This window comes from Myodes glareolus, chromosome 14 (assembly GCF_982192425.1).
Source record: "Myodes glareolus chromosome 14, mMyoGla1.1, whole genome shotgun sequence".
NCBI classification, from domain to species: domain Eukaryota; kingdom Metazoa; phylum Chordata; class Mammalia; order Rodentia; family Cricetidae; genus Myodes; species Myodes glareolus.
Window position 1 is genome coordinate 50739501 of NC_142039.1, and position 26172 is coordinate 50765672.

At 45.3% G+C, this 26172-nt stretch overlaps 1 protein-coding gene across 1 annotated transcript in view; it reads right to left on the bottom strand.

The window, feature by feature from the left end:
* Slc22a23 (solute carrier family 22 member 23) overlaps window positions 1-26172 on the bottom strand; it is a 161978-nt gene that overhangs the window by 117616 nt on the left and 18190 nt on the right. The window contains exon 2 of the mRNA XM_087896524.1: window positions 6457-6560. Coding sequence (XP_087752650.1) covers window positions 6457-6560 — 104 coding nt within the window. The remainder of the gene's footprint in view (window positions 1-6456; window positions 6561-26172) is intronic.

The following is a 26172-nucleotide window of genomic DNA, read 5'->3' on the forward strand; positions in this document are numbered from 1 at the left end:
CAGCGTTAAGTGCTGAGACCCAGCATCCAGTGAGCGCTCAACATACACTGAAGGGGTAGGAGCTAAACGTCTCCATAGTACCTGTACCCTCTTCACTAGATCATGGCTTACTCCCTTGGGATAGAGGCCTCTTGAGGGATGTTGAGCCACATACATCCTCCTCTAGGACTGAGAGGGTATTGCTCAAATAGCTATGGGAGAGAGAATTATGATGTGTCCCTGGTCACCATTGCTGGGTCTATCTCTGTGTATACACAGGGATAGCTGAAGGCAAGAGAACAAAATCAATAATAACTCCCCAAACACAAACCTTGACACGCCCCACATAAAATGTCTTGAGAAACTGCTGACCTTTGGAACCGGCCCAAACGTCAACATGGACATGGAGGGAAGGTTTCACTTCTGTTCTCCAATTGTTACCTTGGGGAGGTTATCTGGTTTCATAGGCAACCTATAGGTCCAGGGCTGGGCCAGCCGCCATTGGCTTCAGCTACATGGCAACGTGTAATTCTAAGACAACTACAGGGATTGTACACTAAATCTAGACACTGCGGACTGTAAATAAACGCTCTGGTGTCTGAGAGTAGAGGCACTGTGGCAAAGGGCAGTGGTATAGTGAGTTCACAAACCACACCCAGAGCTGATCGGTGCGCCATCAATGACCACTTGGGGACAATGCACTTGGGGGCAATCAGAGGGCAGATGGGGTAGTCTCGTGGAACTTGAAAAACCATGAGTTCCCTCGTCCCCATACTGGCCATTCACCTTTCTCTACTTTATTACAAGTAAAACTATGGCAACACAGCTGCAGCAAGCAAATTAATATTTAACACAACTGGTTTGGGCTGGAAGGATCGCTCACTGAGAAGGTGGGGGAAAGGGAAGGGAGGAAATGCAGACTGGTGCTCTCAGTACCACAAAGGGTAGCTAAATGGCTTTAGTTGTCCTAGACACTTATGACTTCAAGTCAAAAGCGGGGGTGAGGGGGTGGTAAATTTACAGACAGTAAAATTGTGGCCGCCCGGGGCAGAGTGAGAACAGAGAAAGTTTATGAGCACATTTCGCAATCTCTGCAAGGACAATGGAAGTGATGTAAACTCAGAATGGGCAAAAGACCTAACTCTGTAAACACAATCAAAATCATTGAATTGTGCACATTAAGGGACAGGTTTTAAACATATGCAAATGCTTTCCCACTTAAAGCTCATTTTAAAGATAAAGTACTGCGAGGTCTATTCCGTCTCCCACAATTTTAACTTTTATAACAAGTAATATAAGATATAACATAATATGTAAGAATATAAAAGAAATATATAATCATTTTAAATATAGAATGTAAATATAGAAAATACAACATTTATACTATAATATAAATACAAAAACTTTCTAATGGTCCACCCATTTGAATTAGTCTTTTTGATTTGGGGATCTGTAGTCAAAGCTATGAGTTTATAATAATGAAAAGCCTTTGTGTTCGGGCTGGAGTCACAAAGTCCTTACCAGGAAAGATCTGACAGATGCCTTGGTCCGTACCCAACTCGCTTGCAGAAGTACATTTAAAGCATGGCTTACTTTTCCTCTTAATAGGAAGTAGAGTATACAATACCAATCTCTAGCATCTATTTTTAATTCCCTGTACCCACCTCACCTGTGAATGGGCTCTGTTTCACTTCTTAGAAGAACACGATGGGCCTGAATCCCCAAGCTAAACATTTCAACTTCCAACCTTCCTGCACTTCTGCTGTTGTTTGACATTGTCTTTCTGTGCAGCTCAGTCTGGCTAAGCTAGAACTCTGTGTAGCCCAGGTGGACCTCAGATTGGTAGTCCTACCGTCAACCTCCCCAAATCCTCCAGTCTCAGGTGTATGCTATCATGCCCACTTATTCCGGATGCTCAGTCCTGTCTTTTTCCTATTCTAATTTTGTCTTAAAAAAAGAGGATTGAGTTTTATTTTTAAATCTTGTAAAACGCATTCCACTTACCTCCCTCCCAAATGATTACTTAAATCAGTAAAACACACCTATCAATCAGTGGGGGCTGTGGCCTCTGAAGTCAGAACAAACACCTTGGTTTTGCATCCAGGCTCGTACCACATCATCCCTGAGCAGTGTGAGAAAGGCCACACTTTCTCCACTGGTGTCTATGGAGTTTGTGTGGAAATGTGCCAGCCACTCAGCGACCATTTGCTACATCACTACATGAGAGTTACAAGCCTCGTATGAGCTGGTTTCCCAGAGTGGGATTACAGCTGACTGACAGCAAAGGCCTTTATCTTCCAGGATCTTCAAAGGTGTAATTATCTGAAGTCTCAGAAACTATTTTTTTTTTCTTTTTTGCTTTTGGGGCAAGAGCGACTCTGAAAATGGGATTACAGCTACGGACCTTCAATTTGGTAATTTTCCAAGGAGAGTAGCATGAAAGAACTTGATTCCATTTTACTGGTTTTAAAGATGGAGGAAGGGGTCATAAACCCAGAACATAAGTGGCTACTAGGGGCTAGAGAAGACAAGGAATTGTCTGTCCCCTGAGCGTCCACAAAGGAGTTCTGCCCTGATGGTGTCCTGGTTTTATCCCGGTGACACCCATGCTGGGCTTATGAACTGTAAGATGATTGATTTGCATTGTAGCTACCAAGCATGTAATAGCTAGTTACAGCAGTCACGGGGAACTGATACTGGGTCTCCAGACAGACATCCCACTCCAATGAAGTGACTAGAGGAGATCTGACTTATTTATTTTGTTGGGGTTTTTTGAGACAGGGTTTCTCTGTGTAACGGTTCTGGCTGTCCTGGAATTAACTCTGTAGACCAGGCTGGCCTTGAGATCCTCCTGCTTCTGTCTCCCAAGTGCTGAGAATAAAGGCATGTGCCACCACTACCTGGCTTGAAGGAGATTTTAACTCAGGGATTGTTTATAAAAGATGAGACAAGTTGGCAAAGAACCTGTAGGGCAATATCCACTTTGAAGTTTTCTATCAGGGGTGATGGGGGCTAGGGGATGGGACCAGATAGTCATGCAGGTAAGAGAGAGGCACTGTGTATAAGGAACCTGGTTGGTATCCCCTGCTGCTTTGCAGAAATGAATGCCTGAGCCATCTCCTCTTTCCTGGGTTCTTCAGCTTATATCTCCCCAACTATGCCTCCATTCTGCCTGTTATCGCTATTACAAACACAGGCCATCCTTCAAGAGACCTGTCCTGAGTGTTTCACATGCAGTTCAACTAACATGTTGAAAATGAAACTAGATTTTCCTTTTAAAAAATATTTTATCGTTTTAAATATTTTTATGTGTATATGAGAGTATGTGTGTGTGAGGTGTGGTGCAGGTGTGTGTGTGTAGTGTATGTGATTTGTTGGGGTTGGAGGTGAACATCAGATATTCTCCTCTCTCATTCTCTACTGTATTCCCTTGTAATAGGGTCCTTGGTTGCCTTGTTAGGGTTTCTATTGCTGTAATAAAATATCATGACCAAAGAAACTTGGGGAGGAAAGGGTTTATTGGATGTATGCTTCCCCATCACTGTTCATCATAGAAGGAAGTCAGAACAGGAACTCAAGCAAGGCAGGGACCTGGAGGCCGGAGTTGATTCAAAAGCCATGGAGGAATCCTGCTTACTGGCTTGCTCCTCATGGTTTGCTCAGCCTGCTCTCTTACAGAACCCAGAACACCAGCCCAAGGATGGGACCACTCGTAATGGGAAGGCCCTCCAACAGCAACTAAGAAAATGTCCTACAGGCTTACCTACAGCCAATTCTTTTAGAGGCATTTTCTCAACTGAGGTTCTGTCCTGTCTGATGACTCTAGCTTGTGTCAAGTTGACACCAAGCTAGCCAGTATACGCCCTTAACCTGGGAATAGGCCAGCAGCCAGCAAGCACCCCCCCCCCCCCGAATCCTCCTGCCTCTGTGTCAAAAGTTCTGTGATTAGGGATCATGTGGCCATGCACAGCTTTTTACATGGGTGCTGGGGATTCTCGTGGTTATGTAGCAACTGCTCTTGCTGACCGAGACAAACCCACAGCTCGGAAACTCAAGGAAAGCAGCCTACCACTTAGATGTCTGTCTATGCTGACTGTAATTTTAAAGAGCATACATCGTGACCTGAACAACTTCCTCTCGCAGTCCTGAACCTGACCCTGTTGTAAGATACGGCACTCCCTCAAATGGGGTGATTCCTCTGCTTAAGCAGAGAGTAAAATACAACCCAACCTCCTAGCAGACAGGAGAGGTGGGAAGAACAAAACTTCATTGAAATGAAGGCCACTCAAGCTCCCCCAAAGCTACTACTCTAACAACAAACATCAAATATGCGATGCCTCCTTAGGACATCCCTGCTTGCTTGTCCAGTCTAGCCCCCCACCCCAGAAAGCTACTGCAGAGAATCGGTTTGTGACACCAGATTCTAGGTACTCTGAGCAAGATCTAGACTCTTAAGTCTTCTGTCACCAGGCCAAGGCCTGGACTGTCACCAGAGAGGCTACTGGGTATGCATGTGCAAGAAAAAGCCCGACACAACTTACACTTCTACCGATTCTTTAATAAAACCCTGCATTTCCTGTGGTAGCAAATTGCTTGTGGAACCAGGGCACTACAAGCGCTATCAAGTCTGCATTTCTCAGAAAGGAGGGCCAGAGATCATATTGGTATACATTTCTAATTTCTCTCAGTGAAGTTCCCTGGGAAGCAGTGCCTGCCAGATCAGTACAGCTCATCCTGCAAAGCTAGCAAGCCAAGCATCTGGTCAAATAAAACCTTGCTCTCCGTCCTCAAAAACTAGACAGCTCCTAGCACAGGCCTGCAGAGGTCACTGACAGCTTTAATGCTGAACACAAGAAATGTGCCCATGTGAAGTCCTAGAAACGGCGATTTAGCAGATTCTGGGCTCACAGGAAATCACATTGTATATCCACACAAATAGACACTAGACGAGGAAGGAAATGTCCACTAGTTAAAGTGGCCTGAGAAAGCTCTGTAGCCATTCCCACTGCCCTGGCTAGCCTTCTCAGCTAACTGGGATACAGAGGGTACCAGGAAAACACATACACACACACACACACACACACGCATGCGCGCGCGAGTCTATCCCTTAGCATTCCTGACATTCCTATGTCAACAGGCCTGAGACATGCTGATTCACACACAAAAAAGATTATTGTGAAAAGAGTGGGGTAGGAAAAAGCCACCCCACATCTTTGTCCCTGGGCAGTTCCTGACATTAGGCAATTGTCTTCCCTCTTGGACACAGCACCATAGTGTTCTTGTGTCCAGAGAATGCCTTAAATAAAAGTGTTGTGCCATGCTGGCAGTGAAGCTGTTGTGGGCTCTTTGGTGTGGTGTCAAGTCCTGAATGCAGCTCACAGCTGAGTGGACTTAGGGGCTGACTTAAACTTCTGCGCTCTAGTTTTTCAGCAATAAACAATTAAGGCTTGGAAATATCTGAAAGCAGCCTGTGACACAGTGATCAGTAAGCAATGGGTTCTTTAAAAAAAATATATTTATTCTGATGTGTATAGGTGTTTTGTTTGCATGCATGTCTGTGCCTGGTGCCCTCAGAGTTGAAAAGAAGTTTACCATGTGGGTGCTAGAAGCGGAACCTGGGTCCTCTGGGAAAACAGCAAGTGCTCTTTACCACTGAGTCATCCCTCCAGTCCCTAAGCAGTAGGTTCTAATGATGCCATTATCACGACTCAGGGTCCGTCTCCTCCTGGTCCTCTTCATCATTTATTTCCTCCTGAACCACATATTTTGATCTGGAAACCCACCCCTCCTGTCCACCTAAAACACATTCCATCTCATTTCTGACTGCTACCCTTCCCTTGTCCACACTGTCTACACATTACCCAAATGCCATTATGTTCCACTCTCCTCCTCACCATCGGCACCAAGAGACAGCTCCCGGCTAAGCCAGAGACTATTTCTCAGAAGCACTGATATTTTCAGGCACCAATTTGAACTGACATCTACCTCCATTTATAAGGTGAAGGAACTCCAACTCCTTCACTAAATTTTTAGTTTTGGGCAATGGAGTTTCATTTATGTTGCTTAGGTTGGCTTCATGACGTTCAAGCAGTCCTTGGCCTCAGTCCCCAATGACTACAGGTATATTCCACTTCACCCAGCTCTCCATTTTTTAAAAATGTATTTTGTGCATCCACCCACTTGGCACCCAGCTGCGTATCTCCATGTTCCTCCCAACTAAGCATAAGTCATCAGAATTAAATGGGGCTGCAGGCTGGTCTTGAATGAATTTAGATCCTCCTTCCCCCTGCTCTGTCATGTGTAGTGGTCAATTCTTTTTGGCCTCTGCATTCTCCAAGTGGCAGCTTCTATTCTGGCATCACTGGCAAGCAGAGCAAAGGCACAGTGACTCTGTGTTAACATTGACCACTCCTCCTTAGCTAGCAAAGGTGTGCTGAGCCTTCCAAAGGTCCATGTGTCAGGTGTGTTGGTACTCACCAGTCAGCAATGCATCCAGTTATTAGGTAGCCAAAGATTAATCCAACCAGCAAGGAGAATTTAGCGATATGGACCTTCCAGGCATTATCACACACAAGATCCCACTAGAGAGGGGCAAACAGAAGGTAAATCAGAGAGACGCATACACATACACACATCTAGTGGCGCTCAACTACAAGGACATTACAATAACCCTACAAAGGTCTTGGCATTGCTATTGGGGCCATATCACATGTGACACTAAGAATATCTTCATTAGACTGCTGAAAATCCAATGGGGATTCTAATTTGCCCACAAAATGAAACGTGGTGCTTTAGTCTAAACAGATTATCTACATCTGCAAGGAGTGACACATGAAATCTGTGGACATGTGTGTCTTCTGTTCCCCAAACCACAGGAAACCGAGGGAGAGGAGAATGGCCAGAGAAACTGACAGCCTGGTGACCAGAGTCCTTCACACTCCACGGAGCTGCTGCAATCCAAGTGATGGGAAGGTCTGGCCACATTTCCTTATGGGATGCTATAACAAAGGGAAATGAAAGGCAACATCTGCTTTCCCACTCTGTTAGACCGGCTGAACTACAGTCCCAAAACAAAAAACAGTGAACAGTGAAGGCTGAGCTATGAACTTAATATATTCTCACTTTTTTCCTATAAATGCTCTTGTGAATTGTGTTGTAGGACTACCTGCACCACTGGAGTCTCAGACTTAGTCAATTTTGTGCAGTTAAGTTTTGTTATTTAATCGGAAAAAAAAATGAAAATGATCCTCGGGGCTGGGGAGATCATTCAGTTCATAAAGCACTTGTTTATGTGTTATCCTCATACAAGTGTGAGGATCGGGGTTTGAATTTCCAGAACCCACATAAAGCTGGTATGGTAATGCAATCCCAGAGCTCCTGCAGCAAGATAGGAGGTGGAGACAGGGGAATCCCTGCAAGCTTGTGGACCAGAGAGCCTGGTATACACAGTGACAAACGACAGAGAGACCCTGTCTCAAAGAAGATAGGTGAGGACTGGCACCCGAGGCTGTCCTCTGATCTTCATGTGTGTTATAGCATGTATGTATGTATGCCTACTCACACACAAACATTCATGCACATACAAGAGAGGAGAGAGAGAGAGAGAGAGAGAGAGAGAGAGATCTTTAATGACGATTTTCCTATTTATCAAAATGGAAAAGGACTGAGGCTCACACACAGAGCCCATCTAGGTCAGAGGGACAAGGGAACAGGGAGCGACTAGTGCAATCAGGACTGCATCACCCATCCTTGCTGTTCTGTGTTGCCATCCACCCTTAGTGGCAGAGAAGCCCTTCTGGCTACTGTTACACCTCGGAGCTTTTGACCCCAGGTCAAGGGAGATACAAAGGTGGGAGGGGGTATTGATCTCAGCTGGAGAAATGACCCATCATGGGAAAATTCAGGAATGACAGGACAAGAGGCTGGAGGCATTCAGGAACGGTGAGGATAGGGGTGGAAGGCACGGGCCACAACCTGAACTGCCTTTTTAGCTGTCTCTTTCTTTGATCTGCCTATAGGGAGACGCAGAATGTAATGCCATGGATTCTGGTACCCTCAGGTCTGACTGTTTCCACACTCTGGAGCATCCAATGGAGACCAAGGATGACAGCTATACGTCTTGGCTTTAGTGGAATTTGGAAAGGACTGTCTGTGTCAGCAATTGCTAAGGAAGGAAAGAACCTGACCTAGATGGAAAAGGAAGGGGGCACCTGTCACTGCTTTGACATCTGCCCAGGACTCCTTGGGATACTTGATTGCCCATGCTCCATGACAGGATCCAGAGGCTTTGAGAGAGTAACACACTCCTTCCTCTACTGAGTTGGCCCCAGATGGTCTGAATCAGAGCCAAAAGATCAAGCACAAGCCACACAAAGGCCAAGAAGGATGGTTTGGGGCTTGTTTTCTAGGTGTATTCACATGTCTAGGGAGGAGGGCCATTGGCTGCGTGAAATGCCACGTAGGTGGTCAGGTGCTACAGAACCACAGGGACTCCATCACCTGGGAACAAGCAGGAAGTGCAGATTAGGGGGCCCTATCCCCAGTGCTCTGAGGGAAAGCCCAGCAGTGGAGGCTGACGAGCTGTTCCCGTGAGCCTGAACCACATGGACCAACCGTCCTGCTTCTGAGGACGGCCATAAGATCCTCCCCGGCCTTTCCAGGCCACAGTGGAGACAGCCTGTGAGCTTCATCACCCCAGGCTTCAGTGGTCACCAGGAAGGAAGAGGCTAATACTCCACACAAACACACATCAGTACACTTCATCTACTCGCTCCAGACAGCTAAGGTGGGCTCTTGAAAGCCAGCCTGGGAAGCCAACATGCACTGATGTTTCTAGAAGAAAAAATTGCTAGTAAACACCTTTCTAATGCCAGGAGGGCAGACTTGGCCTTAAAACACGAGTTACAGCTTTGTCATAACCAAGGTGTGTGTATTCTGTTTTCCCAGCTCCATTTCAACATTCTGGGAGAGGCAGCACCTGTACCCATTCATCGCCCAGCTCCACCACACCTGCACAGACTTCGGTCTGGCATATTCTTGGCAAGCACTAAGCTGGCCTGACCGGGGTTGCTGCCTGGGAGAGAGACACCAGCTGCCATCTCTTCCATTCAGTCTACTTTTAACTACTTTCCCATCTCCACAGACCTCCCATCGATGAGTTTACTCAAGGTTAAATGTTGCAAAAGAGTACATTTATACTTATACTAAATGGCCAGGAGACAGGAGACTTGAATAAAAACATCCAGGGAAGTGGAGAAAATAGTTGGCACTGTCTCCAGCTCAGTCACCTGAGCAATTACTACACCCGGCCTGGGGCAGCCATGACCCAATTTAGTTGCCACCTAATAAGTTGTTCAGTAGTCACCTCAACATGACCCCTATCAATTAATAATGCCAGAGTGGAAAATTAGTAGGACAAGGAGGAAGACTGAACCACTCACACTGGCAATAAGGAAAGGAAGCCTCGTTGGCATCAGTGAGCCCGGCCTCTGTGGGGACTCACCCAGGGACTCACCCACCCTGGGGTGGTGGGCCAGGGGATCCAGGGCAAGACTGCCACCTGTGCCCTACAGCTTCCTCAGCTGGATACGTGTCTGAGTCAGCAAGCACAGTGCCTAAGAGCACCCAGCAGGCTTAGCAAAATAAGGGTTACTCATGCCGGGGAATCCACCTACACCAACACCCTGGTCATGATGGGGCCCACCCTTGAGGCACATTCCATTGGGCTTAGAGGGTAGGTAGGAAGGTGGCAGGTAGGGTGGGAGTGGGGTGAGGGCGGGAGAGGAGGGAATCTATGGAGTTGGCTCCCTCAGTTAACTTCTACCAAAAATGTACTGGGCACATGAGGTGCTGCCTCACACACTCTTATCTTTTTGAAAAATCTACCAAGGAATTTCAGAGGTATGAGGAAGCTCTGGGATCACCTGGCTCTCAAATTTGTTCTCATTCCTATAGATAAGATTATAGTGATTGGTTACTCAGGAAGTTAAACTAAGTTTTTTGAGATTTAAAAATAAAAACGTCTAACTAGAGCAGGGTTGTAAAAAGCCTAAGACCAGGACTTAATGAGCGTGGTTACCGCCCCTCCTCCCTGTCTCCTTCCTCCATCAATCAACCTCCAATACTAGTGGAATGGTGGAAACCTTTCAAGTATATCCTGAACATGTCGCCTGCGTTCCACTGTGGCTATGCCGTCCTAATTTCTAGGGGTGAGGGAGATGCTCACTGGACAACCAACATGGCAGGAACCTCCTTCTGGTTTACGTTCCTGTAGTACAAGCTATAGGGCTAAAAACACTACTTCTGGACCCTTTCAGCGGTTTCAAATATGATTTAGCGTCTGCTAATCAGGTTCACACAACAAAGAACTCTTCATGCTCATTCTGATCTCAGGGCTGACGAGTTGAAAGAGAACAAATGGTTGGGGAGTGGAGGGACAAGTCCTGCGATGCTGGTCAGATCCAGTAGGGACCGGGTGGTCTCGGGGCCTGAAACTCTGATGACAGCTTTACAAGAGTGGGATCCTAGAGCCAGTGGCCGGGACAATGACTTCCTAGTTTCTAGGCTTCCAGATGAAACAGTGGGCAGGCTGGGGATAAGGTGTTACGCTGAAAATCCTTCGGGAGCTCTGGCCGATACTCCAGAAACTTACGAAAGACTGTTGCCTTGCATTTAATCCCTATCTCCTGCAATGCCCACAGCATGCCTGAGACTTGATTGAGCCCCTTCCTTGACTGAGTTTCCTTGAAATAAAGTTCCCAAGGCAGATGTCGGCAGAACCCCCACCCTCCAGACTCCATCTCCTGGAAACCATCCCCTAGAGAACAATGGGAACAGCCCTCTAATGAAGCAAGTTAACACTCCATCAGCAGGTTTAACAGGATCATAAAAGCTTCCGGCCACAGCCCATTCCACCATCCCACTCCGCCACAGTACTCACTTCAGAAGCATCCTGCAATGCCACAGAGGACTCTGGCCCCAGACATAAGGGCACGATGAATGATTTTACACAGCTCACACGACATAGCTAGTTTTTATGTGTTCTGTTCAAAAACTGACTTAGGAAATTTAAAAATTTAGTAGGCTGGATTTACTCATAGATTTAAAGGACAGACTACAAGAAATAGAAGTTGTATCATTTTAAGGCAATAATCAAATTTCTCGACTTGTGAAGAGTGGAGAATAGTCACCAAGAAAACTAATTATGTTTCTGAAGAAGATGGAAAATTGGGACATAGAGAAAACAAATTTCAGTAATAAGGAACTCTCTAACAGAATTTATAAGAAGAATCATTGAAAAGTTGGGAGAAGATTGGCTACTATCTGACCGTGTTAGGAGAAATTTCCTAGAGAAATGACGGGATGGGGCTCGAGAGATGACTCAGTGGGTACAAGCACTGGCTGCTCTTGCAGAGGACCAGAGTTCAGTTCTCAGCACCCACACGGCAGCTCACAATGGTCTCTAACTTCGCTTCCAGAAGATATTGCCTCTTCTGACCTCCATAGGCACCAGACACGTATGTAGTACACACACATCCATACATGAAAGCAAATATTCATACATAGAAAATAAAAATACACCTTTTTAAAAGACGAATATATGTTTTGAACTTAATAGTTACTATTTCATTATTAACTTTAAGTAGTTAAAATTTCCATGCACCAAATATCATAAACAAAATTATCGCTATCCATATTCATAAAACTACATCCAAAGGCCTCACATTTAACTAAATTATTTCCCCCTGGTTTTATTTTCTCAGCAATATAGACTAAAATACTAAATAGAAATGTGTGTGCACACCCAGACAATTGACAAAACATGGAGTAAAAATGGATTGGGAAATAAAAATACTCAGGAAATAATTGACTCTGCTAATGAAAATCTAAACTAACTATATGTATTTACCTTTCTAAGGAAGAAAGGGGGACAAAGAGGCACAGAACTGCACAAGGTGTGGCAGCAGGCGCCATTTTTTTCCTGGATGAAATCTGACAACATACAGCCCATCCCTTTAAGCAGTTTCTACCCTTTGGCCCAGCAAACCCCACTTGGTGTAACTTTTTCACAAGGAAATTAGCAGAGATGCTCAGAGAGTCCCTGTGTAATGACATCGCCTGTTGTCATTTACAAGGGCAAGACATGAGTTCCTGAGAAAAGGAACTCATGCTTTCAAAAACTAATGACTAACAAAAACTTTCCTTGAGTATTACGGTGTCAGAATGAAAAGAAGCAAGGACAACAGCAGCTGTGCTCAGGGAAAAGGGGCATCCCAAAGCATCTAGGCCAGACAGGGCCGGGGAGATGGCTCAGCAGGAGCAGGGGCATCCCAAAGCATCTAGGCCAGACAGGGCCAGGGAGATGGCTCAGCAGGAGCAGGGGGCATCCCAAAGCATCCACCAGAACAGGGCTGGGGAGATGGCTCAGCAGGGGCCATTGTGTTGGCCGTTGTGTGTGTACACAACGTACACACACAATGCATGCAGATATAAAACTAAAGAAAATGTGAGAGTACATTGGAAACTGAGTTTTATTTTCTAGTTTATACTATTCTTGTGTTCCCTAAACTTATCATGAGTAACTGTAAACTATAAAACGGGAAGGAAAAATGATAAGGGTAAGACAAAAATCATTAAAAACAAAACAAACAAAAAAATCCAAATGAATATATCTCCTTTCACCTTTACAGGGATCTATACTTTAATGCAATCTAAAACTAGAGTCTGAGGATAAAGTTCAATTGGCAGAGTGCCCGACAGGCACACACAAAGCTCTACGATCTATCCCAACATGGCAGGAAACCTGATGTGGTGGGACATGTCTATCATCTCAGGTGAATCAGAAGTTCAGCATTATACACAGGCAAAACATGGAGTTTAAGACTAGCCTAGGATACATGAGACCCTATCCCAGTCAATTAGTAAATGGTCACATATTATATTTAGAAGAAACTTGTTTTGAAAATGTTTGGTTGTCAACAGGAATTTTTTAAAAGATAGAGATAATAGAGGTGGGTTCTGTGGGACATGCCTGAAGTCTCGGCTACCCACAGGTTGAGAGTGAGGGTTATCATGAACCCAAGAGTTCAAGGCTAGCCTGGGCTAACACATCAGCCTGTTGTTTCAAAGCAAGCAAGCATTTTAAAAGAAGCTTTGCAGCAGGCATGCATGGTGGCGTGTTCCTTCAATCCCTGCCCATGGGTGACACAAACAAATGAATCTCAGTGAGTCTCAGGCTAGGCAGGGCTACAAGTGAGACCTTGGTCAACCCAAAATGGGGTTTGGGAGCTGGAGAGATGGCTCAGCTGTTAAGAGTACTGGCTGCTGTTTTAGAGGACCCAGGTTCGACTCCCAGCATCCACATGGCAACTCACAGCCATCTGTAACTTTAGTTCCAGGAGCTCAGACACCTCTTCTGACCTCTACAAGTACCAGGCACACACTTGGTACACAGACATAATGCAGCCAAAACACTCATACACATAAAATAAATTTATTGTTTTTCTTGTAAAAGAAGCTGATTGCAATAAACTTCATAACCTGATAACAGCCCATGAAATTTACTTAAGTATGTTTTGTTTATCCGATGAATGTAAGTTCTCCCAAAGTTTCATCTCTCAGGGTGGGGATCCCCATGTGAGCTTGTTGTCATTATCAGACCACAGGGTTTTGCCAGCCACTGTGCCAGCTACCTGTTCCGCGCCTGAGCACAGTCAGTTGAGATACAAGGAAATATTCCAGGGCAATACCACAAAGAAGACAAAATGGCTTCAACTTCCAATGGTTTAAGTGAAACAAAATCCCCTACTGGGTTGCAGGAATGTAGAGAAATATGGGGTCATCACTTTCCCCCTCGAAAATAGCATTTCAGAGCCTCCCAGGATTCAGTGTGTTATACGTTATGGATGGGCTGTGCTATGTTGCTTTTAAACTAGAAACAACAGGAATGGTAAGAACATCCACACATACACATATGTGCACACAATAGAAGCATGCACACATACACACATGAAAATTAGGCACATAAGGACAAAAGAAATAGTCTCCATAAGCCAGACTGAAGGAGTGTGTGAGCTACAATTAGCTTCTCCACATGTAGGCAGCCAAGGTCGCCATTTTTAGTATTTCTATTCTAGCAGTATATAGAGTCTTTTTTTTTTTTCTCAAAAGACTTCATCAAAATTCAGAATATACTGCCTAAACTGAAAAACCTCAAACTCTCTCTTCAGTTTTGCTTCTAAGCTCATCCTCCAGTTTCAGGAGGCCTGCTGTCAACAGTAGCCAACACAAGTGCCAATTAGAGTTGGCATGCTAGGGAGCTTCCTTAAATGACATCATCAACATCCTTGCCAGGTACTCTGGGGAATTCTTTATTTTCTTTAAGCTTTGTCTCTGGTTTTTGTTCATTGCTACTGCAATTGCCTTTCATCTTTATTTTTCCCATTTAATTTACTGCTCAAACAAACAAACAAACAAACAAATGAATAACTACAGCTTGCTGGGGAAAACAATAGAAAAAAATGGGCCGCAAGTTTGTCTGGGCTAAAGGGAGGATGTGCCCCTCTTAGAAAACACGCACTATAGCTTTATTTATTTATTTGTTTGTCTGTTTATTTATTTATTTAATTTTGCGGGGCACCCACACCAAAGCCACAGCATTAAAGCTAGTTAGGGCTCTTTTAAACATTCCATAGTGCTGTTTTTATGACTAACAGTGTGATTTTTCAATTCATCCAAACCCCAGACAATGCTTCATCTGAATGGTGTTCCTGGGGATCGCGTCTCTGCTTTCACACAGCTCTCTGGTGCAGAAGAAAAGCAAACTGTGACGCTTCATTTGCCAAAGCTGGGGCTTCCTTAACTGTCACCGAACTGGATCGTATCTCACAGCGCTAGAGGCGGAGAACAGCTTCCCAGCAAGGCGCACAAGAAAAACAGAGAAACAATCACCTGGCTGCACTCTCACTTTAGCTGATACCAGGTTATTTCTGGAAAAACAATCCGGGGACTCACTTTAACTTTTCCACAGAAATACTACGTGGTAGCTCTCAGTGGAGGTCTATACTGTGGAATATACTATAGTATATTTCTACACTGTGGAACAGTCCTACTCTCTTGATAGAAATCCCTGTGTCGTTTGGGGGGAATTCAACAGATATCCACAAGGCAGCAGAAATTGTTAATAAGCAATACCTTCTATTAACCAAACTTTGAGGAATCTTGCCCTGATCTTCGATGCGTATTTCATCAACGACCATCACCGCTAGAAAGGAAGGGAACTAAGAGCCAGTTATATAAAGAGACCAGAGAACAAGGGGAGGGAAGAATCCAGCTGTAAGCCTCAAGACAAATCAAGACGTGCACACTAATTTATCCTAAGTAACAAACACTACTCACTTGAGAAACTCAAGCTACTGTCCTGTATAGCTTAGAGGGCCTCTCCTAGTGCAACACAGGGCATGAACAAAACTGGTCTGTCACATCAATACATAAGCACACCCACTCATTCGGGAAAAGAGCCAAGCGTGGGAAACTTCTGACTGAGATCAGAAAACACTCAGCCTGGAAAGGATTTAGAGGGAGAAGACCTGGAATAACATGGCTCTGTGAAGTTCTCTCTATGGTCGGTCTACTTACCATGCCTCCTGTTCACAAGCCTAAACCCCAGATGCTGTTACTACTGAGTCATGTCCTATACCTCACCAGCTTCCCAAAGCCTGAGGACCCTTCATAGACCTGCTGTCCTGGGCACTACCCCACACTTTCGACCCCTGACATGCCTGGTTCAGCACCTACTTCAAAGTCTAAGACGCCTCTCCCCACTAGGGGCTAGAGGCATGGCTCAGTGGCAGAAGGCTTTGCAGTGTGCTAGACCCTGGGGTTCCTTCCCAGTGCCATAAAAAGGGCCCTTCAACCAAAACCTATGCTCACCAACCACGGTCAGTCAAAGTATGGTAGACGTTCCCCACGGTTTACACTTTTTCTTTCAGCGAGTTGATGACACTTTTGGAAACAGAAGACAAAGAGAAAGAGGTGTAAAATGCAAACGCATAGATGGATACAGCTCCACATTCCTATCAGGGCAATTGGCTCAGTCAAAAGTCTCCCTCCCAGGCAAGAGCAGGGCCCCTTCCTTGTGCTCCTAGAACATTTACATTCATGATAAATACCAGATAACCACAGTATACTGTAAGCGCCTACTTACAAGTCCTTTCACTGACTCAGGAGCTGGAAAACACCTAGAGCCTATGGCCCAATACACTTCTGCCCCTGTTTTTGTAAACAGGCTTGCTAGCTCAGGACTACACTTCATCTATATGTTTACCATCCCAGCAGATACACCACGATAGCAATTTGAGCCACTGTGAAGATGACAGCACACCCTTCCCATGTCCATAAATAAAAATGTTTACTATTTGATCTTTATAGTGTCACCATCAAAACTTAAGTTTGGGTATCTTTGTGGCTGTTTCCCAAAAGTTTTAGCTGAGAAGGGAAGATTCACCCAGAATGTGGGTGACGTCGTCTCATGGACTGGGGGTACAAGACTGGAGAAAAAAAGAGAGAGAAAGAGAGAGAGAGTGAGCTTAGCACCAGCGTGCATCTCTCTCTGCTTCCCAGTTGTGGATACCATGTGACAAGTCACCTCATGCTCCTGCCGTGATAGAATACAATTTCAAACATAAGGCACAAGAGACCTCTCCTGTGAGTGGCTTCATGTCAGTATTTTGTCAAGCGAGTGGAAACGTAACTAATGCAGAAATGTCTTTTCCTTCTTTTTTAAGCTGGGTTCTCTGCATGTGGCCCACACAGGCCTCTGACTCCAGCCTCACCACAGCCTCCTGTCTTAGAGTGAGGCGCCATTTTGTCTTATTTCTCTAAGTTTACTAAATGAGCTAAGGGCTCAGAACAAAGGAGGAAGGAGGGCCTTGCCCTGGAGGGCCCCTCACATGTGCTGTATTTGCTGAGCCATCACGTTTATCCCTCTGATCCTTTGCTTCTTCATGATTTCTTCAAACATACTTATTTAAATAATATATGATAATATGCAAATTTATGCCAGAATGTAGTTTTGAAATGTTGGACTCAATGGTTTACTATGATTGGTTTCCCCCTCAGGGAAAGATATTGTTGTTTTATTTTTAAAACTGATCGAGAAATAGGTGCATGGAAATTTATTTTTAAAAATAGAAAATCCCCTTTAAAAGAACAGATCTAGTTCACAAACTAAGCGCTCTTCTTGGACATTCTGCCCAACCTACTTTGACAAGGCTGTCACTCACTCACTGCCACGGACCTCTCTCATGGGCACTGCCATCCATGGGGGGTGGAGATCAGTGCTTGAAGGCAACCACCAGGCGTATAGCAGGGACTCACAGTGACGGCACAGACCTTTGAGTCTGGTGAACAGGCATCTCCATTGTAGTTCTGCCCTGTGACAGCTGTGTGACCCTGGGCAAGGACCTGACCCTTGTGCAAGCTCTGTTTCAACATCTGTGATGTGGGAGGCACATACCCTACAATGCATGGTTGTTGTGAGGGTCAAGAGTGATGGCGGGGGTGTGCCAGGGCAGTAACTGGCACATGCTGACGCTTCCCATTGCTTTGTCAGCCTGTTGAGCAGTCCTCGGGATTTGCTGACTGTGGGTGAGTAACACTTGAGTCTGCAAGCAAGAGAGCGACTGCCAAAAAGGTTTTGATTTAGTCACTAAGTCACATCTTGCTGGTCCGATTAGGCAGTGCTTTACTATTCTACAGCATGTCCACACAGCCAGCACCAGACAGGAGAGGGGAGAATAGAAAAGGCCATGTGTAAGCAACGGTGCACAGCGTTACATGGTAGGCTCCACATTTTTCAAGCCCTCCTAGATCTCAGAGTATGATGTCCTTCACTTTGACCTTCCTAGCAGCATCTTAGGAACTGCAGCTCGGCCCTCTTTAACACTTCCTGCAGTCAGCCCCGAAATACACCATCTCTCTGACCTTGAGCAAAGGATGGCAAGATGGCTCTCAAAAACTGACGTGTTAGACTCTAATGGGTGATCAGTCATCCCCATCCCCATACACCTTGAACTCCTTAATCTCCAACAAACACTATGATGAATTGGCAGTGTGACAACAAAAGGTGACCAAGCAGTCTGGCTCCTCCTGGGCTGGCCAGGCTTCATTCACCTGGGGCTAAACCCTTCAGATACAGCCCTTGGGTCCAGAGCAGCCGAGGCATGGCTGCACTCCATGCAGACACTAGTGAGAACAGGCCCCTGGCTGTGTGGGTGCCTCTGGCATTCTGGGGACAAGCTTACTAAGAAATGGTTGTCCAAGGTGCCTTATTAAATCAAAGTTGAAAGTACTGGCAAGCTGAAGGCAGGAAGACTTCCAGAAGAAGGCTACCAGCCACGGGTGATCAGCTCTTTGATGGATGGGCATAGGTTGGGGAAATTAAGTATGCAGAAGAAAACTCACATCTTCTCAGAGAGTCCTTCATAAACCAAGGTTGTTGCAGAGCTGCCCACACATGGCTCTTCACCATAATCTTGCAACCTGGACTCTTGGGAGACTTCAGCCCCTCCTACCTGCCTCAGGTTTTGAAGTCTGTAATCCTCAGGCCTGGGATGGGGTGCTCCAGCAGGAATCTCCTATTGGCACTGGAGCTGAGATTCTAGCAGTACTCCAGAGAGAGCTGAAACACTGTGTTCAGTGAGTGGGGGTTTGTGGCATGGTTGGACTTAAACCAGGACACTGGAGTTCTTTGCTTCCCAACCTTTCCAGAGTAAGGTTCTCCATCCCCTATGAATTGGTCAACAGAGTGCAGCCCTGCCAAAGTGTAGCCCATGGAGCATTCCCCAAATAAAATCATAAGCAAGACAGAGTGAACATGCAAACCCACTCACATACATCATACACACACACACACACACACACACACACACACACCACCACCACCACCACCACCACCACCACCACCACCACCACCACCACCATCATCAACAACAACTATAATAGTTTTTGAAGTGAATGATCCATGTAGGGGCCCTTTATAGTCACTGTGTTTACAGTTGCTGCTATGTTAAAAGATGATGTGTTTGTTGGAGACATCAGTCCTCAGAGGGCAACAGCAGGTGGTCACCTAAGTAAGGGAATCAGGCGGGGCATGGAGCTCAGATGCAAGACCCTGGATTCATACCCCAGCAACAAAATACAAAAACAAAAACAAACAAACAAACAAACCGTGGGGGTGGGAGGAGAGGGATCAGTGGCTGAGAATAATTATTTCTGAAATAATTTTCAGAAATATTCACTTAAAGAAAGTTAAGTTGATGCCTCCTTTGGAAGACCTTCTCATCACTTCTAAAACGTCACCATAAATCCGGAAAGGGGATTCAGCTCTGTATCTCGCATTTCCCAAACTTACTTGGAACTGTTGCCCCATCCACATTTCCAAGGGCAGGCAGTTGGACTATAGAACATGAGAGATGCTTGCATGTATATTCTGCTTGCCTTTCAGGATCTAATGCTGTCTATGAGCACAATGCAAATTATAACTCATGGAAATGCTACCTGTAAGGTTGGGGTGCAGCAATCCTGCTACCCTGCGCAGTCCTTGAGTGGGGGGACAAGTTTGGGGAGGCAAGGGGAGTTCGCGTGTACTGAAGAATGTTCACACTAAGCAGAAGAATGCTTTGCACCTTCCATCGGAGGAGAAAATGCAAACGGTATTGCTGTCTTCTCAGAGGGTTATCACTCCTAATGGGTTAGGACATGGGCAAATCTTAAATACCCTTAGGATGTGACCTGCAAAAGGTCAGCCACCGCAGAAAGCAGCCAACTGTGAAGGGGCCACTTTCTGAGAAGGTCTAACTGCACAGCACGTGTGCCCCCCTGACAGGACAACCGTTCAGCCAGCCAAGGTCCAACGGTGGCTCCGAGCTGTGCAAGCAATTTCTACATGACCTTAGCCTCTCTAGACTCATCTTGCTACACCTCCAAAAAAAAACAATTAAAAAAAAACCAAAAAACAAAACAGTGTGGCACCAAGCACTATCTGCTTATGTGTTTAGAGTACCAGGGTACCGTCTCAATAGCTTAAGTGCTCATCCCTGGAATCATGGATAAAGTTTGATCTACACATGAGATCTAATTACCATTCATCTTGAGAAAAGATGGAGAACCGGACACAGGTTACAACACAGGGGACCCCAAGGACATTGGGCTCAGTGTAGTTAGTGGTCTTGGAAGGACACTTTCTGTGTGATTTGACTTACACAAGGTCCCTAGAGGACCCAATACACTTAAGACAGAACATATGGGCTGACCGGGGCTGGGACAGAGACACAGGAAGTCAGAAGTAGAAGGGTACAGATGGCTAGTCAAGAGAGATGAAGAGGCCCTGGAGTCAGAGAGTGGCAATTTCTGCACAAAGTAAATGTATTTCACATCAATGAAGCATGCAATTTAAAAGCAGTTAAGATGAAAAAAAAAACCTGTTACTATATATATTAAATACAGATACATAATACTCTGAGAACCCAAGTCAAGGCCTTTGCAGACAGTCCTGGAGCAGGCCCTGCCTTCAAGTCTGTCTTCAGTCTTGTTTGTCACCTTCCTGAGAAATGCTTGAGATCTAGCCCTTGAAGCCCAGCATTTTCCATCAATGACAGGCCACTAGAAAGTCATTTGCTGTCAGTAAGCGTCCTTCCCCCCAAAGCTTACCTGTGGGTGACAAAGTAGAGGTGACCAGCCTATCCCACCTTGCATGGTTATCCCAGCCTCTCACAACACCCAAGGCAGGCTATCCCAGACCTCAGGCTCTGTCCTCACATAAGCAGCTTTTCTCTCTCTGCTTCCCTGCCCAGGGTCAGGATCTAGGCAGCCAGCATTGCCAGGAGTCATTGGCATGTGTAAGGGTTAGGAAATGAGAGACAGATAAGGTGAGGTTGGGAAAGAGACTCACACACAGGCTGGACACTGAGCTAGGAAGGAAGGGGAGAATTCAGGGCCCTTGGGTAACCTCTGGCACACTGGTGTTACAGAGTTGAACCTTTATCAAGCCTAACCTTCAGTGGCTATTAAAATCTATCCTCAACCCAAGGGTAATTCAGTGGCAGAGCCCTTTCAATTTACTTTGGACTTTTCATGGATACTGTTAACTTTAAAATAGCTGGGAGTTGGGCATGGTAGCATATGCCTTTAATCACAGCACCCGAGAAGCAGGAACAGGCAGACTTCTGTGAGTTCAAAGTCAGTCTGGTCTACATATAGAATCCTATACCAGTTGGGGCTATTCACTGAGACCCTATCTGAAAACAGAAAACAAAGCAAAACAAGTCCTACTTAAGGATATTAGTCTAAGGGCCAGCCTTTCAGAATATGCCATTTTTGTGTGGACACGAGGCTTGTAAGCTATTGCCCAGTGTCTGAAGAGCAGGTTTGAGACAGGATAAGTACAGAAAGAAATAGGGTCAGCCCTATATTATAGTCATATCTTCAATGGCTTAACTAAGGTTAGTAGCACCAATGTTTTAGATTTGGGAAGTAAGGATAGAAAGAAGATTCTAAAATAGAAAATGTTTAAGGGGACCTAGGGCACTCTTAAGGAGATGTCAAATAGTCTGAGAACAAACTGAGCCAAAGGAAGAAGATCCTGGAAGTGAGGGTGCAGAGTAGCCAGGTATGTCCCAGGGAACATGGCCACTTGCTAAAGTCAATCTCATTTATGTGTCCTGGCCTGTCATATGTCCTGATTTAAAGCTGAAAATTAACTGCAGGGGCTGAAGAGATGGCTCAGTTGGTTAAGAGCACTTGCTTCTCTTGTAGAGAACCTAAAAGAGGCTCCAGCACCCATGACATGCAACTTCTAACTGCCTAAACACTCCAGACCCAAGGGATCCAGTGCCCTCTTCTGACCTCCAAGCTCCCCTAACTTTACATGCATACCTCTCAATATACTCATAAAAATACACATAATTAAAAATAAACATTTTTAAAGTTAAGGGAAACTGGAACAACTATGTAAGTTATTATTCAGAATGAGTTTCCTCAACTGAAATTCTTGGGACCAGAGGTTCTTCAAGTTTGTGATTTTTTTTTCCCAGATTTTGAAATGAGATATTAGAAGAGGATACTGGAAGAAATGAAATAAATGAAGACTCAATGCTAAACACAAAATTTATTTATGTCTTATATACACCTTGAATGCAAGGGATGGAGGTAATATTATATAATATTTTCAGAATTTTATGTATGAAACAAATTTAGTGACAACTAAATTTTCTACTTATAGCATCATATTGCCATACCAAGAGTTTCAGGTCTTAGAGTATTTTGTATTTAAATTTATGGACTTTGTATTTTTGAATTATGGATTCTCAACCAGAAGCAGGTGACTCAGTGACTATATGACTATATTAAGAGGCCCACTGTAAAGTCCTTATAGAAAGGACTGGGGTTAGAGGCCAGCACACGCTCTGCTGAGGGTGCCTCTTCCACATACGTCCCTGCGGAAATCTCCACAAAGCCTAATAGTCCAAGTCTTCTCCACTTTGGAGAGCAAGCCCCAATCCCGAGCTATTTGCTGTGGCTGCTCAGTGAGAGGTTGGTAGCCCAGGTGTGAACTTGGTCCTTCTGCACTGGGCTCAGGGCCCTTGTCTGCCTCTGCCCAAGGCATCAGCGAGAACACACCTGCCTTTCTCTCTGCTGTGTCAGCAAAGGCTCCTCTAATCACTGCAGCCTAGAAGTGAGGCTGTCTGCAACTCAAGTCCCCGCCTGTGTTCAGCAGGCTCAAGACCTGGGGCATAATTCATATCACAAAAAGAAGACAAAATAAACCATCTTAGTTTGATCCTCTGATAGATGCTGCTATTGTTAGAAATATCCCAATCGAGATTCCAGCCTTTTGGACGAGGACCAAATTCTTGGCCCCTGATGCTCCAAATACCTTCACTTCCAATGCTGCCAGCAGGGCTGCTCCTTTGTCACCTTGAACCTGAGCAAGGCAGACCTTGCAGTAGGTCACCTGCCATCTGCCTTTCCTCTTGGGCACAATCACTGCACAGTCACTAGGCTGAGAGCATCATTTACTCAGAATATTTGGGGGTGCCACCTCTAAATGGCTATCTTATTGGAAGAACATCATCAGTTGCTTAACCTGCTTTGTAAGAAGCACGGCCCCAGTCAGGGTGCTGTGCTTCCACAAGCACGGACAAGCTTCCTGACAGCACTAGGACTGGCTCACAAACCAGAGCAGCGTGAACAGCCTGCAGAACAGGCTAGCTTCTTGGATATTCCAGCCAAATGGGATGCTCACCTGCTCCCACTGGATGGGAGGTGAACTGGAAGGGCAGCTGGTTTCTCTCACCAGCTCATGCCTGGGGAGTACTTCGTCCATCCCTCTTGAGCTTAGTAGAGGGAACAAGCAGGTTTCTGCAGAGCAGGTTCACCAAGGAAGGCTTGTCCTTGCTCACCTACAAACTAGGGAGACTAATTCTCCCTCTAGCCCTTTGCATTTTTTACTGGACTGCACTGCATATGAATTAAGTGTGGCATCTGCTTTCCAGGCCCCACGTGCTTGCCCTCACTTGGTCATTTTCACAGAAGGTAGGATGAAAAAGTTATGGTGAAGAGGGATGCCACTCTCACATGCCACCAACATAGGATAAATCAGTCCAATCAGCTGAGTCACCCTGAGGTTACACAGAACAGCTGCCTGGCAGCGTCACTAGATGTGACTTCTCCCCCACCGACCAGACACCATCAGTTCTCACAGCCTCTCCATCAGTCCTGATGGAGGGGTGGGGGGGGGTGAGGCCTGGAATAAGTGGGATCACAACTGTCAGGGCCAAGGACTCACACCTCTTGGAGGTGATATCCCCCTTCCCCAGAGCCCCTTCTCATCACTTCAGCGTCCTCTGGAAAGAAGAGACAAAGAAGGAAGTTTGCCTGGCTCATAAAGAAGTCAAGGTGTTACATAGCTGGCCTGATTCTGCCAATCAACTTGTACCTATTAGAAACGAAGAATGGGAGGAATAAGAGACACGAGGCGTGGCAAAGACGAGCATGATGGGTATTGCGGATTCACAGAAATCTGGGGTCCGGGACAACCAAGTGCACATAAGCAGGTGGGGAGGAATGCACAGTAGGGAAGGCACATGCAGTGGGGCAGGCAAGCCTTCATCAGCATGCCATACTCTCGGGTCAGCAATAGTAAAACAAAACAAACAAAAGAATACGGACTCTCAGGAAACCAGAAAGGGGCCGGTGAGAGGGGCGATAGGGGCTCTAAGGGCAGGAGGGTACAGAGCAAATGTGGTATGAAAGTGACTGCGGGAACGTTGGCAACAGTTCCCTACGTTTCCTATGTTTGAGTAGGGCTGGAAGTGGGGACACGGAGTTGGGTAGAAGGGGAGAGTCAACCAAACCTCGATATTTGAAAGCTCTATAAGGAAAACCTGCTCTACCCACTAATTTCAAAAAATAAAATAAAATCGTGTTTGAACGGAGGTATCCTGCGTGGATGGATAATACCATTTGCAGCAGCCATAGGTTATCAAGCCTATGATAACCTATGTGAAAATAGCCACACGCCTTTCTATGAGCTGTTGGTAGGGAGGTCCATACTGTTGAAACCACCACAGACTTTAGTTCCAGGACATAGAGAAATCAAACTGGACCTGAGCTGGAAGCGCCCTCCCTGTTAACCAGTTTTCATAGTGTCAGGATGTGCTACATGTGCTACAAGGTAGAAAAATCATGAATATTTTTACTCAGCTATGAATGCTGTGAGCGACAATATCAACCTGCCAGGCAGAACATACCTGCTAAATATTTATGTTTGGGCCTGTAGGTTAATGCTACTGTCAGTGTTGGTAGGAGACGCTTCATTTTGCAGTGAGTAGCAACTACTGCAGTGATTCATAACTAGTCAAAGTCCTGAGAATAAGTGGCTGTTGTATGTTTAGCTCTAACCATCATCCCCTCTAAGACTCAGGGAATGCCATAGAAGAGGGTACAGAAAGAACACAAAAGCCAGAGGAAGGAGTGGAGTGATCTGGAGCTCTGACATCTGGGATTGACAATGGCTCCTACACTCATGAACTCACGACAAAAGAGCGGGTGTCATTCCTTTATGGAGGGGGAGGGGGTTCACAGAGCCTACCACTGTCTGAGGAGCTGTAGGTAGCTAACAATTGCCGGAGGAGAGAAGAGATGTTTTCTGCAGTAGTGTACCTTGCCCTCACTACTGTAAACAACCCCTGGTCCACGTTCATGTAAACAATCCTAATAAAACTCATCAAAACCAAAAACAGCATAGAAATAGAAAGGGGACAAGGGAATGGGGGGGGGTGTGGTGTTGGGAAGAGGAATGGGAGCAGCAGGGATAGGAGGAGACAAAATATGGTCGCAGAGGGTGAAAACGATCAAAATATATTCTATATGTGAATGACAATGTCAAATAATACCTATTATTATGCATCGCTAATGAGTGCAGTTAAAGGCAAAATAAATGAACTTTCAACAAGTAACGGGGGCCACAGGACTAAGAAACTGTGTGTATGTGTATGTGTTTTCACATGCACATGTGCATGCATATGTACATATGCACTTGTGTGTGCATGTGTCTAGAGGAGAATTCATTTTGCAAAAGATGTATTGTTTATGCAGAGGGATAAGAAAGGTGGAAAATAAAGGATCTCCTACCCAAAGTCTGCTATGTCCACTGCTCCTTCCCAGCCCGGAGGACTTGCAAAGCTTTTCTCCTATTCAGCAGTGCCCCTTAGCTGAGAAGGATGTGTTTCAGGGCCTCCAGTGTGAGACTGAAACAGCAAATAGGACTAAGCTTTATTTGGACATTTTCTACATAGGCACGCCTAAGGTAAAGTTTAATTTGTCAGTTTGGTATAGTAAGACACTAATAACAATTCAGAATAAAATAGAACTATATCAATACATCGCAACAGAAGTTATCTAAAACCTTTTTAAAAGGTGCCTTTCCACCAAATATGAGCTTTCATCCTGTCATTGTTTTCTGAGCAATACAGTTTAATAACTGCTGACACTGTGTTTATTTTATATGAGACATTGTAACTAATCTAGATATGATTTGAAGTGTACACTGCCATTTTATAGAAGGACCTCAAGCATCTTTTGACTCTGTTGTGTTCAGGAGTCCTAGAAATGATGCGCAGCAAACACCAAGGG